The following is a 15,381-nucleotide window of genomic DNA, read 5'->3' on the forward strand; positions in this document are numbered from 1 at the left end:
GGGGGTGGACAGAACTGCGCAGATGGGAGAACTCATCAAAGATGTGTGGTTCTATGGAGGGATCTGCTATGGCCTAATTTATGCTTACCAGGCAGTTTCAGCTGCCTCAGGTTTGCTATGCTCTAAGGACCCCTAGCAGGGCCCTTACCTTGTTCCAGATGAGGACAGGGGTTGGGATGCCCATGACCTCACAGCTCAGGTAGATCTGTGCTCCTGTCACATTCCAGATGTCCTTAGGAGGGGTCACGATGGAGGGTCCTGCAGAAAGGGAGAAATGCTTTTAAGCACCGGATGACTGCAAGCCTGTCTCCTTGCTAGCCTTTTAAGTGGGGCCAATCACTTCTGATGGGTTTTGAGGATGAGGTGAAGGGGGTCCCTGCTTGGAGCAAAGCTTGCTGGACTGATCCCACATCACAGCACTTCCCTTTCCAAAGCTACACACACATCCGACCTTAAGCTGTTCAGGCTGATGGGCACTTGCCCCAGATGGAAACTCAAGTGTTGAGCAGTTCAGGTGATCGGTCCATCTACTTGCAAGACTGAGGTTACAGGTAAGATAGTGCTTGTATTCTGTTACCTCAGGGGCTGAGCAGGACTTTACAAACTGCTGCCTCTGCTCACCATGCAGCCAGCAAGTGCATCGTTGACACTCAGCTGGCATGGAGGAAAGGACCCCCCAGGAGACAGGGTGGGTCCCACTCACTCTCCCATGCCACGGAGAGCTTGGCCAGCTTTGCAGCATCCTTTTTCCCAGCATGACTTTAATCTGCAACAAAGCCCGTGGCAGCTGGCTAGCAGAATTCAATATTATGCTGCTCCTGTTTTACCCGTGTGCAATATTCAGCCAAAGGAGGCTGGCTGGAGGGTGGCAGAGCTCTCCTTGGGGGGATTTGGGAAGGGACCAGGAGAATGCAGAAGCTCCATTTTTCCCCAGAGAGCTCCAATCCCTGGTTAAACAGGGAGTTGTTTCCAAAGCCAGATGGAACAGAGCTTGTTTTGCAGATCTGGTTGGAGATGTTTATCCCTCGGGCTCGGAAATGTTGGAGACGTAACCCATATCCCAGGAAGGGAAGAATGGCCTTTTCTGTTCAATCCCTCTTTAGTGGGGCTGTTTTGCAAAATGCAGCTATTAATTCCCCACAATAGGAAGTGCAGACCAAAGGAGCACATAGTGTTTATTTCCACTTATTGATAGCTTGAAGAACACAGCAGCTTTTCCCCTTCTGCTCTGAAGATGCAGGTAGTAACAGGAAACTGAAGCTCCCATTAGGCTCCACCGGGAGAAGGCATTTCCTATGAGAACAAGTACTCCAGAGCCAGCCTGACTGAAGCCCCTGGGTATGCTGGCTCACAGACCATGGCTCATTCCCAGCCCCATAAAAGAGGGGCAGATTTGGGTCCTGATGCTCCTTCTGGGGTCCTGAACATGCACTGACATCAGCCCCGCATGTGCACTCTGCCCTGCAGCCCTCTTGCCGGCAGTGGGGAGCAGGTTTCGGGTGCATCCCACTGCACCAACATCTTCCAGCAGAAATCTGGCATCTTTTTCCCTCCTCGGGATCTGGGGGCAGATCCACACTGCTATCACCAGCCATCCCTCAGTCTTAGCCCAAGGGATGCTGAGGTGGCTCCCCACTCCTGAGCAGCTGGTGTGATCCCAGAGAAGTGTTTGCTCTTCTCTTCCGAGACTTCCCTGTTCAGGAATGACTGTACACGGCCTGCTGGTGGGAAGCTGCTAAGAGACCAGGAGTGGCTGCAGTCCAAATTCTCCGTTACAGAGGTATCCCAGTCCTGGTTTTAACAGGAGGTAGCTGCGTAGAAGCAGGGAAGTTTTATGTGTAGCCCCAGGCGATGGTTAAAACCACACCTAACGATCAGTACAGGCTGGTTTCCTGGCAGACACCACAACCGAGGTGCTCCTCAGCTGTCCAGAACTGAATGTCTCAGCTGAGAAAAGGATTTAAGCAGCGTTTCGTTACCTCCCTTACCCTCTTGTTGGTTGTGCTGCTGCATGAATTGATTCCTGTGCACTGGCAAGGAGAGGCGTATGTCAGAGTCACAGCACCCTTTCCTGTATGGAAGGGTGCTGGAGTTATCCTTGCTCCAGGTGGCCCAGAGCAGATCTGTACCTCCAGACCGTGCCCAGCTCTGCACTCTCAGCAACACCTTGCTGGAGGTTGTTCCCCCGAGTATAACCATAGCGTAGTACAGTGGGGTGATCCGTGGGGCTAGCACCCCCAGCACGCTCCTGCCCGAAGCGCTGCCTGGCCCCTGCGCAGCAGCAGGGCTGTGGCCAGCCCAGGGTACTGCCATCCCCACGACAGGGCCACCTCAGGTCACGCACTCTGCTCTCCTTCCCCAGCACGACGGTTTCCTGAGCAGCTCTGCTGTTCTTTTTCTGGTGTCCCTTGAACAACAGGGACAATAGGGCACTTGGCAGCTCTGGTGGGACCCAGATGTCCCCAGGTGGCTTAATTCACCCCGTGCTCTGCAAGGACCTCCAGCAGATGTGCACCCAGCACAGCCTGCCGCTGCTGCTGCCTTCTGCTCCAGACATGCAAAACCCTCCACGTCCAAGGTGCCCTTCCTAGGGGAGAGCTTGGGGCCTGTCCTCAAGAGGCAGGGCTACGTTTGCCCCTGTATGACACTGTCCTCTTTATCACCAGTCGCTGGGGTTCTTCATGAGGCAGGAGAAATACAGCTGCCCCCAAATGACCACCATCTCCCACCACAGAAAAGGACAGATTCTGATTCTTACGTTAAAAGCCAGGTGGATTTTAAGGCACTGTTATGCTCTTCGAAGATCTGGCTCAATTCTTCCCTGGCTGGGAACTGGCAGCATTCAACGCACCACAACATCCACTGCCTGAGGTGTCTCTGTCTCGGCTGCCACCGAGTTTCCCCCTGCATCAAGGGCCCGGACACCCTTTGCCCATGGGCGTTTGCTCGCGCTGCCAGGAGCAGGTCACAGAAGGATTTTTCAGCAGCAACTGCTGGCAGGGGAAAAGACAGAGGGAATTTCTACCCACCTCCTGGGCGAGGAGAAATTGTTTATCTTCCCTGGAAAGGGGAACTGCCTGCACAGCTTCACAGCGAAGCTCTGGCTGGTTCGGCACAGCAGCCACAGCACAGCGAGAGCCTGGCCGTTATGAGGCAGCCCAGAGCTCGAGCTCAGGATGTACATCCTGATCTAACCAGGAGGAACGTGAGACTCTGCCTTTGGCTGCAAAATGAACTGGGAGCATTCACAGGCCTCTGCCTCTATCCAGCACAGCCCTGAGGTCGGGAGGGAACACACATCCTGAGACATGCAACAGTGTCATGGGAAGAGTCAGTGTGGTCTCTTGGGATATTGGACTTAAATCCAGACAGCCAAAACTCTAGAGCTGGGCTTCTTCCTCCACTAAAAATAAATGAGAAAGGCCAAGAAGTCAGCAGATTTAAAGTCAAATCACGACAGGCTGCAGCAGTAGCTATACTCCCACCACGGCGAGCTGACACCCAGGCGCATGGGAGCCACCCTGCTTACCGCCTGTTTTGGTCCCACTCACGCTCCCTCCCATAGTCCCCTGAAGCAGCCAGAGATGGACAGGGGACATGGCAACCTGCCATAACAGGAGAGGCAGGGGATGCCTGAGCCTTGCAGGGACTTCAGAAGATGTGAGGAAATGCCCTCCTGCAAGTCACCCCTCTTGCTTCAGGGGTCCTTGTGAAGGGAGCGAGGCCACCATGCGCTCAGCAGGACTGGAAACAAGCCCACCTCGTACAGAGCAGATGATGACTTGATTCGTGCCAGCAAGGAGTCCCCTGGCCCTCATCCTACAGCCTGCATCTTAGAGGCCTTGCTGCTCTACTTGCAGCAGTGCCCACAAAGGGGAATGCCTCTCCATCCGCTTCCTTTGGGCTGGGGACTTGTGGGTTGCACCTGCTGATGAAAATGGTCACCACCATCAATGTGGCTGAGTGGTCTCTGCTCCCCACCAGGGACTGAGCCAGGGGCACCGTGGATGTACAGCATGCTCCCTGCCAGGACTTGCCCTGACTGCGCAGGAGCTCCTTGGCCAAGAGGACAGTGCAGGCTGTTGATGGAGATCAGCTGCTCTCCTCAGGCACTTTAGGCATTTCCTCCCCGCTCTGCCCATTGTTTGTAAGACAAATGGCTCTCCTTGGCCCTGGAAGGGGCTTATTTACAGAGCCAGCGACCTCATTCACCCCGGGAGAGGAGCCTGAAAGTGCAGAGACTGTTTTTTCTGCAGATCACGGGGAGCTGACAGCCTGCGTTATGTCAAAAGCAGCAGCCGGAGAGGAGTTCCCATTGCTGTTACGTAGTTGCTTTTCTGCCGCAGCAGCATGCGGCGGAGCCTGTGACTTCCTCGAAGAGGCTATCATTTGGCATCTGTTCCCAACAACCCTCCCGCAGTGGGCACCTCTTCTCTGCTCAGCCACAGCAGGCAGAGATCTGGCATCTCCCAGCCCACCCAGTTGCCCCTCGCTGGTACCTGGATGGTCTGTCACAGCTCAGGGTTAGCTGGTCCTTGCTGATCTTCCTTTGGTGTCATGTCCGTCCTCCCCCCCCCCAATAAATCACACCCCAGCAAGCAGAGCAATAACTTTTTTGCTAAAATCAAGAGGGCTACAGGTATGTCACTAAAGGCAAAAATAAGCTTGACATTCAGCACTGTGGGGTATGCCCTGGAGCTTGGGTGTGCGTGGGAAGTCCTGACCACGAACATACGAAGTTGTGTGCCGCATGCTGAAGCTCGCGTGAGCGCCAGCTTGGTTCCCAGCCAGCCCTCCTGAGCACTGCAATGCTGTGCCACAGCCCCGGGTGAAACACAGACTGGGAATGCTCCCCGTGAGACAGCAAATCAAAGCAAAACCTAGGCATCGTTCACCCTCACAAGCTCTTGCAAGTCTGAAAATAGACCCACTCCAGTCTCCTAAGTTGCCGGGAAAGTATTTTCCCTTCAAAATGACTTTATATGGAGAAGGGGAAACCTTCTGTAAGCAGCATCTACTCATTCTAGCTGGCATGGCCTCAGCTGCTCCCTCCCAGGTCAGTGCTCTGCGAGAGGCAGAAACAGATGGGAAGCGCAAGCAGCTTCTGGCCTTCCCCGTTCCCAAAGCTGCCTGCTGCTTTCTGGCAGATTTACAAGCCACCTTCTTTACCTCTTTCTGAAGGCATTTCTCCTTCTCCTTTAACCTGGCCTTGAAGAGACTAAGGAGTTACAGAAGGAAGCTCCGAGACATTCAGACCAAAGGAGATGGTGGATGCTAAGCCTCTTCGGATGCTCCCCTTCAGACTTCAGCAGCCCAGTGACCCTGGAAAGGCTGCAAATGCGAACATAGCTTTGCCCCAAGCCCTGGAGACTTGAGACTGAGTCAGCGTGAGGCAGGGCCCTGGCCCACCATCTATCTGCCATGGATCTCCTCCTGCTTCCCACCCCACCAGGCTCAGCGTGGAGCAGACCAATACAGCTGGAAATCCCACCCCTGCTGTTTTACCATAGTTTGGGAACGCTGCCTTCAGAGACCTTGTGCATGACCTTTATACAGCTACTTATCGGTCCTCCGTGGGGTTTACGTATGGGTGGGACGGAGAACGGGATGGCCCAGAGAACGGAGTGGCCCTGCAAAGAACAAAACCCCAAGCCCTTTTTCCCTTACCTAGCACGCAGGATGGGGCTGCGCTGGCCCTGGCGTTGCGCCCAGAGAAAAGGCTGCGCCTCTGCATGCCTCGTGCCTAGCTCAGCGCTCTGCCGCATCCAGAAGCATCCTCAACACAGTCCGAATCTCAAAGCTGGGGCAATGGGGAGGCCGATGTGGCTGAGGCTGCTCTGAAGCTCAAATGCAAGCTTATAACCACACTTGCCCCTGGAAACAGCCAAATGGGGAAAGGGCAAGCCCTCTGAGTGGAGATGACACTGCCCTTGCTAGCGGACTGCCACAAGCCAACCTCTCTCCTGCCTTTTCCCATCATCCTGCCCTTTCTTCCCACCTCCCCTTCCTTTTGCCAGTCTCTGAAGTATGCTGTCCCCGGGGTCAAACAGGCAGTAGCTTTCTACAAACACGCTTGCTGCTTCCCAGCCATATCTGGATGCATATTTGGTTTTTTTTGTCCTGGACCTGCCGGACAAGCTCTATCAAGAAACTTCTCTCCTCCCAGCCACCACATCCTCTCTTCTCTTCGTGTGACCTTGGCTCAGTTTTACTAAGAAAATTGTCATTATGGCACAAGGACGACCACGAGCCTGGAAAGAATGTGAAAAGCTTGCGGTGGGAGACACAGAAACAAGGCATGGCAGCGTTTATGCATGGAAAAGCAAGCAGGGCTTTCAAAAATCCGACCTGATTAAACTTGTTATGTGGTAATCTCCTATTTAGTATGAACCTCAATCAACCTCAGCCCAACAAAGGATTAAACGCATTTTTTTAAACACAGCATGCCTTTCCAGCAACAGAAAAAACAAACGTGGGGAGGAATTTGCTGATCTGTAATCATTCCTTCCTAGTGATTTTGGATACGCTATGATGATTGAGAATGAAGACACAGGTGAAATATGGGATCCTCTTGGGCAGTGGAGGTGTTTGCATAGTCCCCGGCATACTGGTGCTCTCCAAGACTCTGAGCTGCCGAGTAATATATTAAACAGCTTCTCTAATAAGATTTTAGCACAGTAACCATAAAAACTCAAGCTCCAATGAACCAAAACCTTTTCAAATAACTAAATGCCTTTTAAGGAGGAATTTATGGCCTATCCTACAACAGTGGAAAAACCCAAAGTTACAGATGAATTTTAAAAATACCAGCATCAAGCTTCAGCCCTATAAACTCTGTCTCAAAATCCCAACGCACTGTGTGCTGGGAAAGCAAGCACCACACTGAAAAATATCACATCCCCACACCACACTCCAGCTGAAAGGACCCCGTGGTACAAAACAAAAGGTGTAACCCCACCATGCACCTGCGCAGCTCTGCTCTGCCATGGACTCTCTGGACACAGCACAAAAATGGTGGCAAGATCCACATAAAAATGCAACGCTTTCCTTTGCAGTGGGAGAAAGCAGGTAGCAGGCCACTGCTGCAAGACCCCCCACTCCCAGCTGATGCAGAAATCCAAACCAGCTTCCCAGGAGAATTAGGGAATTCAGTTCATTTCCAACCACAGATGACTTAGCAAAAACTTCCCTAAATCTCTCTTTCACCAGCAAAGAAGAAAGCACTCATAAAATGTGGATATTCTTTTAAGTCCCTTAAAATCCGGGAAAGAAAGAACGGGAGGAAAGAACTAAAGCGACCTAAGCCACTTGTTAACTAAAAAGCACAAATCCAGACGAGTGTCTTGCAAAATGTGATCGGATATGAACTATGCTCCCTGGTGTCTAAAAGAGTTGGGAGCCTTTGAATTTAAGGCAGCTGTATCAGGAGATGAGCCAACGTCAGTGATAACAGCAGTCTGCCATCTCCCGGAAGGTTTTCGCCCAAACCCCTCTGTTTCTGCTCTACTCTGGCAGTGGATTAAAAAAAAAAAACAAACCACCCTCAAAACTAAAATATTTCTGGCAAAGCCTCGACAGCTGAATTTGGATGGAATGAGCCAACAGATGTGATTTATGGTTCTTGTTTTAAAATTGACCTGTGGGAACTCGGCACCTCTTCCTTCGCAGTGCAGATGTAGCTTTACGGGACACTGAGGCACCAGCAAAGCAAAACCACTGCTGGGGTAAAGTGGCAGGAATTTGGCGGGGTGTACTTGCCCCTGGGGCTCTGAGTCTCCGCGAGAGCCTGGCAGCCACGATCCTACATCCATCAGCCCATTTTTTAAGCCCTGTGGACAGCCAAGAAACCTTGCACCCACCTTTTCCTGAGCCCCAGAGCTGGTGGGTGGCACCTTAGCAAAAACACCCTTCTAGAAGGGATGCTGTCTGGGCTTCTGGCAAGCCAAAATGATACCCCTCTGCGGGGACAGCTCAGCTCCGGTGACTGGGATCTCTTTGCTCGTGAAAGAGAGATTTAGGCAAGTTTAGTGCTGGTTACAGCCAGCTTTAAAAGAATTTCTCTCCTGGTTCTGCTGTTCAGAAGCTCTGCAGCCCATGGGATGGATCCTGCAAGGTGCTGAGCCCTCGTCACCACAGGGCAAACCCCTGCACGTTCCCAACACTGGAGAAAGACTTTCATGGAGCCACAGAGATTCGAGCCACGTTCAGATCAACAGAAATAAAGCAGGCTGCTTGGTGAGCCAGCAAATCTACCCTTCACCCAGAGAGGCCCTGAGTTTCTACCTCCGGGAGGTCTTTGTAGGTAGGTACAAAGCAGCACCAGTTCCCTGGAGAGTGAAACGCTGTCCTCTCATGTCCGCCGAGAGCCACTTTGTGGCACGCTGCATTTGGGCAAGAACAGGCACTTGGCTTCCACCAAGAGAGAAGTGAGCATAAAATATAGACAAAGCCTTGACTGACAATGGCAAAACAACCTGGAGACCCCAACCCTGCTGGAACAAGTATCAGGGACTTGAAACCATAAGGCGTTTGGGCTGTAATGAGGCAACTTCAGCAGTATCTCCAGCAGTCATGACATGTCCCTCGAAGCAGGTATTTGCTGGTAGCTAATTATAAGAGAGACTCGGGGGTATTTGTCCCTTCTTGTGCTGGAGAGGCAACAAGTCCGTGCCTGGTATTTTTCATCTCAGAGAGATCGTCGTGCCAAAAATCCTGCTAGCTTTTTGATGGGGGTTGGTGCTTTGAGGTTGTTTTTCTGCCTGGCTTGAGCTGAGCCACGCAACCCTAATTCTTTATGCCAGCTGGCTTTGCATGGCCGTGGGTGCCATGGTCCTCCTGCCCCTAGCTGGCCATAAACAGCCTCAGTGCGTGCACTGCAAAATGAATTTCAGCCTAAATTACTGAAGCCACCAACTCCATAAGAGGCTCTTCTGAACATCTGTGCACAGCCGGGTGACGGCAGCAGCAGAGGGCAGCTCCCCGGCTGTCACGGCAGCCTCCCCTCTGGCTGAGGGGACCACCAGAGGTGACACCCCTGACCGCCTGTACCTGCCCCACCAGCAGGCTTCTGCTTTGTGTCCGGGCCTGCCCTGACGGCAAGAGCTGGCAGCAGACCTGAGCATAGCTATGCGTATTCATAGGCAGAGAGCAAAGGGCCAATCCATTTAAAGGCAATGCTGGAAAGCAGCTGGAAAACTTCACAGCATCCATCTGCGCGGCCTCGGCATTGGGATTAGTTACAAAGAGGCTGCCGCGGCGCAAGGGTAGAGAGGGGATGCAGGTAGTGGCTCCCTGGCAGGGAGTGGGGCAAACCCAGAGCTAGCTGTGAGTGCAAGCGTGAGGGCACAGCACGAGCCCAGCCGGGAGGGAGCACCACGGCATCGCTGCCTGCTCCCCCAGAGCAAACACAGGCAGCTTTGCCGTGCCCTGCTGACACAGAACCGACAGCAGCCAGGCAGCCTCAAGGAGTTGGGAATCAAGTAGGGTGCCTTTTTCCAGCCGTTCCTGACAGTCCTGCCCATGTGCACCCCACTCCAGGAAGGACTGGCTGGATCCCTGCACCTGCCAAGTGCAGGTATAGCAAGGGTTATTTCCATCCTCTCAAACTCTTCTCAACTGTGTCTTCCTTTGCCCTCCAGCAGGAAGTTTTGGCTGCAACGGAAATATCTTTTTCTGCATGGCTTCACTATTTTTGTACAAAGAACACAGGCATCAGATCCGAGAGGTCTGGGAAACAAGCAGCAGAAAGAGAATCCCGAGGACAAGGTCAAGGCGAATTATGCAGGGCCGAGAACTGGCTCCTTCCTTTTGCTATTTAACAACAAAGAAACATCCAAGTTTTTCCCAGTTGGTGGGCAGTATCTCTTAGCAAGCAAAAACTGCTGAGCATTGCACAGAAAACCCTGTGATAGGCACTGTAATGAATATGAAAAGCTCAACTGGACATGCATTTGGTCAGCTTTGTCAAATATAATTTTAATGAACTTTTATCCCGTTGGAAATATATCTGCGGTAGAAAAAGATGTGTCTCAAGGAGTATTTTGCATGTTAAGCCTTATGTAGCTGAATGCTTTGTTTCCAGGTGGCTTTACTCATGCCCACATGGTGTTGCCTATGACAAATCAGTAGGACTGCCCCTCCCAGCAGGTATACCTCCTTCAGACCCTTTGAATACCTGGTACGTATGGGACAGAGAGGGAGACAAAGCGAGAGAGAGGGTATGAAATGCAACCCCAGTTAACCAAGGAATAGGAGCCCAAGTCTTTTAATTGCTTGTGGCTGATCCCTGTCTCAAGCATATATTTCAGGGCAGAAGAGGAGATGGCTGCAGTAAGCCTCATTCCCACCTTGCCTGGGAGGTGAGGTTTGAGCAAACAGCGGCAGGAATCAAGAAAGGGATAAACCGGCACTGTTTGCCCCATTTGCATCTGTCCGTGTCCTGTCTCCTGCCCTGCCACCCCCAGCATGCCGTAGTGCTCGGGTGGGTGAGGAGTAGCATCTACCAATAAGCCGTTCCCAGATGCGTTCCCTTCTTCTGCTGGATGCCCCATCTCCAGCTGCCGCCCTTCCTGCCGACGACAGCAAAGGCCAACAGCAGCCGCAGCTCTGCATTTCCTCCTCCTGAGCACCAGCTTTCAAATAGGTTGTGCAAAACAAGCCCTCCCTCTCCAGCTCCACTGGGAAAAAAAAAAGAGCGATCAAACGCAGTTAGGACCCACTGCTGGAAACATGTCTTTCTGGATCTCTTCTCAGACTTGAAAGGCTGCTTGCTCTTGGACCCAAAGGACGTGATCCTGATAGTCCAGCAAGTGCATGCAGACACCTCAGAGCCCATCTGCCACGAGCAGGAAGCCCAAGTCCCCTGTCCTCCAAGGACTTCTTTCTGTGCAAAAGCTGTCACACAAATGACCGACGCAGGCAGGATCCCGCCTGTTTGCAGTCTCCCTGTGCAGGATCCCACCCTAAACAGTGCCTTAAGAAGATCACGTCCCTTTGTGGTGGGAAATGGCAAAAGCCAGAACTTCCACTCTTTGACTCCCACAGCATCTAGGTTCTTTCAGAAAGCCAGGAAACTGCTGTCTCCTATCCAGAAAGATACTGAAAGAGGCTCGACCCTGCGGGGCTGATGGGATGGATGTCCTCTCCTGCCACTGTTTCAAAATCCGTGTGGAGATTACAACTCCCCTGCCCTCCCCACCCAACAGTCCTAACTGCCAGGAGGCCCTGAGGGCTGCAGAAATACTTCCAGATGTCTACCACGTGTGTGGGCTGAGTCCCTGCCTCAGCTGCAAGCCACGGAGCGATGCGTATCACCAGAAGAAGGTCCACAGCACAAGGAAGGTTCACGCAGCCGAGGGAAGTCTCAGAAGAGTCAGTTCCGACACCACTGCTGAGCAGCCCATGTCCCTCCTGCTCCCTTCCCCGAGATGCTGGGTCAGAGCTCTCCCAGCAGCAGGAGCCAAAAGAAGAGCAGCTCCTCAGAGTGACAGAGGAGGGGACATTTTGCCAGTGGCTCGGCACCACATGCTCCAGCGAAGTTGTTAAACAACAGGTAACAGCCTGCAAAGGTGTCTCGCTGCACATCTGCACACCCGAAGGGACCTTCTCCAAAGAAGGGATGCAGTTTGTGCATGGAGCGGCTGTCCCGCACTGTGAGCCTCTTCAGAGAAGCTGCCGCTGCGATGACCAGAGGATGGAGAAAGTCTCGCAGGAGCTGTTTGAGGCTGGCAGGTCAGTGGCCTCCCACCATCCTGCCTAGCGGCTCGTGTTTGCATTGACCTCATCAAACTCTGTCTCCATAGTCTGGGTCAAAGCCCCACCAGGTCAAGCCAGCATCCAGTCTGGGGCAGACACAGGGAAGTGCAGCCAAGGGTTGGGGCAGTAGTTTACAATATGAGTATCAATACCTGTTTTGCCACGAACTCCCAGGTAACTTTGGGCATGACAAGTGACAACGCAGCCCTCTTCTCAAGTACACACCTGAAGTGTGACCGCAGACATCTTTCAAACGCTTGGTCTGGGCTGGCAGGGCCAAGAAGCAGCACCCATTTTTAGGACTGCTGTGACCGTCTCTTGAGTCCGCTGGGCAGGAAAGGCTCCTTCCAAATGCTAGACAGAGGCCCAGACAGAGGCCGTTCTCATCTCATCCCACCTTAGCCCGAGGGCTGAAGCTCCTTCCCTCCAGGAGTTAACACAATGTTCCTGGCTAATATATAAGCCTGATGTTTTGCACAAGGTTTGTGAAAAGCCACACAGGGCATTTAATGGACAACATCAAAGTGCATAACCCAGTCCTCACCCAGCCTTTCATGCTTTCCTTGGGAGTTTCAGAAACGTTTTTTTGCAAGACATACTTGGCCTCAGTTATGGGAAGAAAGAGAAGGAGGAGGTGGAGGTTGTGACCCCACACATACTGTGTTTATGAAAACACTCCTCCACCAAAACGGCATTGGCACTGCAATATTGTCCTTGAGACGTTCACTAGAAGGTTTGCGTGCTATGTCCCACCCCTCCCTCCCTCCCAGCAAAACCCATTCTCAGAAGCCAGGATTTCTAGTAGAGGCTACGTAGCAGAACAATTTCTTCCTTGAGCACCATCCCTAAGCAAAAGCTTGGGAAGAATCGAGCTCCTGGTTGGAAATGCTGCAAGTGCAAACTCCTATGTGCAGCTCATAGGAAAGTCACTGCTTGTTTTCATTTCGAACCAAAGCAAGCCAGTGAATGTCAGCTCTGCATTTCTGTAGCTTTCACATCTGTTTAATCATTTCCTTTTCTCACTGTTTGCAATCTTCCTCTACCGAACCCTCCCCTGGATAGCTCAACCCTTTTGTCCCATGTCACAGCATCCTAAATTGCAAGCTGCAGGCAAAGTATGAAAAGCAGGGCAGTGCAGTTCCAGCACAGCTGGAAGCCAGGAGTGAGTGGCCAAGTTTCTCTGCATTTCTGGGGCCGGTCTGAAGTCTTACTCCAAGTTTAGGCAGCGTCATCCGACTGGGACTCTCAGGTCCATTTCAGGTGGTTTTGAAATCATCTTGACTTTACAAATGAGCATCCCGACAGGATAAAACAGTAGGAGGAGCGCTTCGGACCAGCTTTTTCACCGTGAGGCCAGGCAGCACAGCCGGACACCGACCCTCCCGACCCGCGCCAGCGCCCGCCCCGCCCGCCGCGCCCCGCTCCGCTCCCTTCCCCGAGCGCTTCGCCGCCGGCCGCCGCTCCCGCCCGCCGCCCCGCACCTTGCTCGCAGGCTCCCTTGCTGCGCTGGCTGATGGCAGGCTCGCCGCGGCTCTGGGCGCGCAGGCTGGCGGCGCGGAGCTGGCAGCCGCTGCCGTAGGTGAGCCCGTCGCTGCCGCACACCGGGTAGCGGCTCTTGCAGAGGCACACGCCGGGCGGGCCGGCGGCGGCGGCGGCGGCCAGGGGGGATCCCGGGGCCGGGCCGCCCTTGGCCTTGCGGCGCTGGCGGCTCTTCACGCACTCGAGGCCGGGGGCGCAGCGGCCTCCCGCAGCGCCGCCGCCGCCGCACGCCTCGCCCTCGCCGCGGCCGCACTGCCAGCAGCAGCCGCAGGCGTCCCGCACCCGGCCCAGCGGGCAGCCCCGCGGCGGCAGCGCCGGGCACCGCTCCGCCTCGCAGGGCCCGCAGCCCCCCGCCGCCGCCGCCGGAGCGGGCACCGCCAGCGCCGCCAGCAGCGGTGGCAGCAGCAGCAGCAGCAACAGCGCGGAGGGCGGCATGGCGGCAGGCAGCCGCCCGCCCCCGGCAGGCACTTAAGCCGCGGCGGGGGAAACCCCTCCCCGGCGGCGCCGGCCCGGCCCTGGCCCCGGCCACGGCCCCCGCCACGGCAGCGAGGCGCCGCCGCCCTCCCGCGGCCGCCGGCCCCTCCGCACCGCCGGCTTCGGCCCCTTCGTGTGCTGTCCCGGCTGCCCCTCAGCTCTGGCATCACGTTGGTCCCCTCTCTTCTTGCCACCCGCCCGTGCTCAGCTCACAGCCATGGGCTGCGAGGGGCTGCAGAGGCCCCGGTGAGCCCGAGAGACGGGTCGGCTTCCTGCGGGAGTGGGGACGAGAGACAAAAGGAGAGCTGTCGGGTTTCTTCTGTACATACTTGGGACAAAGTTGCCCGCTGCCGCCTTTCACCTTGGCTTGTGGCACCTGCCCCGGGATGGCTCCTGAGGGGTCCCTGAGGGGCTGAGGGCGGAGGGCTGTTGCCACCAGCAGAAACTGGGAATATTCCTCAGGCAGCGCTGGGCGATGCTGCTTGAGTCTGTTGGGACAGTGCCCTGACAGTGCAGCGCCCCAAAGCATCGTGGTGCTGTTAAACCCCTCGGGCGGTGGGGTGGCACAGAGTGCTCTCTTCTGCCCTTGCCCTGTTCCCTCCCCTCAGGCCTGGCTGCGCCTGCGGGGGCTTCATCTTGTGCTGGGCAGTCCAGGCCGAGGCGATGCTCAGCCCTGGTACTGCTGGGGCCTGCGCGGCGGGCGCTGCTTTGGCACTCTGAAGTGGAGAAGGATGGAGGTAGTCGGTGTCCCTCGCTGTGAAACTGGAGGATGCGGCCGTGCCTGGTATGGGTTGCCAGCGGCTGAGCCCTGCTGGGTGGCTCCCGGGTCACCATGTCCCTTCCCATGTAGAGCAGCTGGGGGCTGTGAGTCAGACAGGCCGGCTGAGAGGGGCTGCAAGTTCCTCACGCTCCCAAATCTGCTGTGGAGAGGTTGACCTGCTCATGCCCGTTCAGCTGCCAACACTGTGGGAATGGGCTTCCGTCGCATGCTTCCTTGGCTCCCTGGGGCCCACCATGGGACATTCCTCCTGGGACATCGTGGCATCTGCATACATTTCCTTGGATTTCTCCATTCCTCTCACCCTGGAAGTGCTCCGTGCTGTTCTCCTGGGAGAAGGGCTGCCCTCATAAGCAAGCACTACGCCAAACTCGAGGTGTTGGACACATGAGGGTTTTGGTGGTTTTTTTGTGTGGGTAAGTCACTATAGAAGTGATGAAAAGGGGTGAAATAGCCAAAGTACAGATGGACACATCTGTCAAACCCAGTTCTAGCTATGAAAAGCAGTTTGTACAGTTCTCCTCTTTCCTCTGTCTCCTACCAGTTGCCAGGCATCTCCCTCATGGTCCCCCCAGAGTCCTTTTGGTCAGAGTGTCACAAGCCCTGATACCTCTTGGGCAGAGAACTGCAGGGTCTTTAAGGAACCTGCAGTAGCTTATAGCAGAGCAAACCTTTCTGACATGAAGTCACTGTCAGCAGTCCACTTGGCAGGAGGAAAAATGTAGCTCTGAAAGGATGAAGGACATCAACGTGTTTCCTTTCCTCCCCTTGAATCTCTTCATTTCTGTGCCAAACAGGAGGCGAGTGCCCTTGCCTCTGCTTGGAGCACAGTTTTT

General features: G+C 54.5%; 1 protein-coding gene across 1 annotated transcript in view; it reads right to left on the reverse strand.

Annotated features, from left to right (window-relative positions):
- Positions 1-13,749, reverse strand: part of IGFBP7 (insulin like growth factor binding protein 7) — a 17,966-nt gene extending 4,217 nt beyond the window's left edge. Inside the window, exons 1-2 of the mRNA XM_050895260.1 lie at positions 13,236-13,749; positions 149-258 (exon numbers count right to left, since the gene is read on the reverse strand). Coding sequence (XP_050751217.1) covers positions 149-258; positions 13,236-13,728 — 603 coding nt within the window. The 5' untranslated portion in view covers positions 13,729-13,749. The remainder of the gene's footprint in view (positions 1-148; positions 259-13,235) is intronic.
- Between the last annotated feature and the right edge of the window lie 1,632 nt (positions 13,750-15,381).

This window comes from Gymnogyps californianus, chromosome 4 (genome assembly GCF_018139145.2).
Source record: "Gymnogyps californianus isolate 813 chromosome 4, ASM1813914v2, whole genome shotgun sequence".
Classification (NCBI taxonomy): domain Eukaryota; kingdom Metazoa; phylum Chordata; class Aves; order Accipitriformes; family Cathartidae; genus Gymnogyps; species Gymnogyps californianus.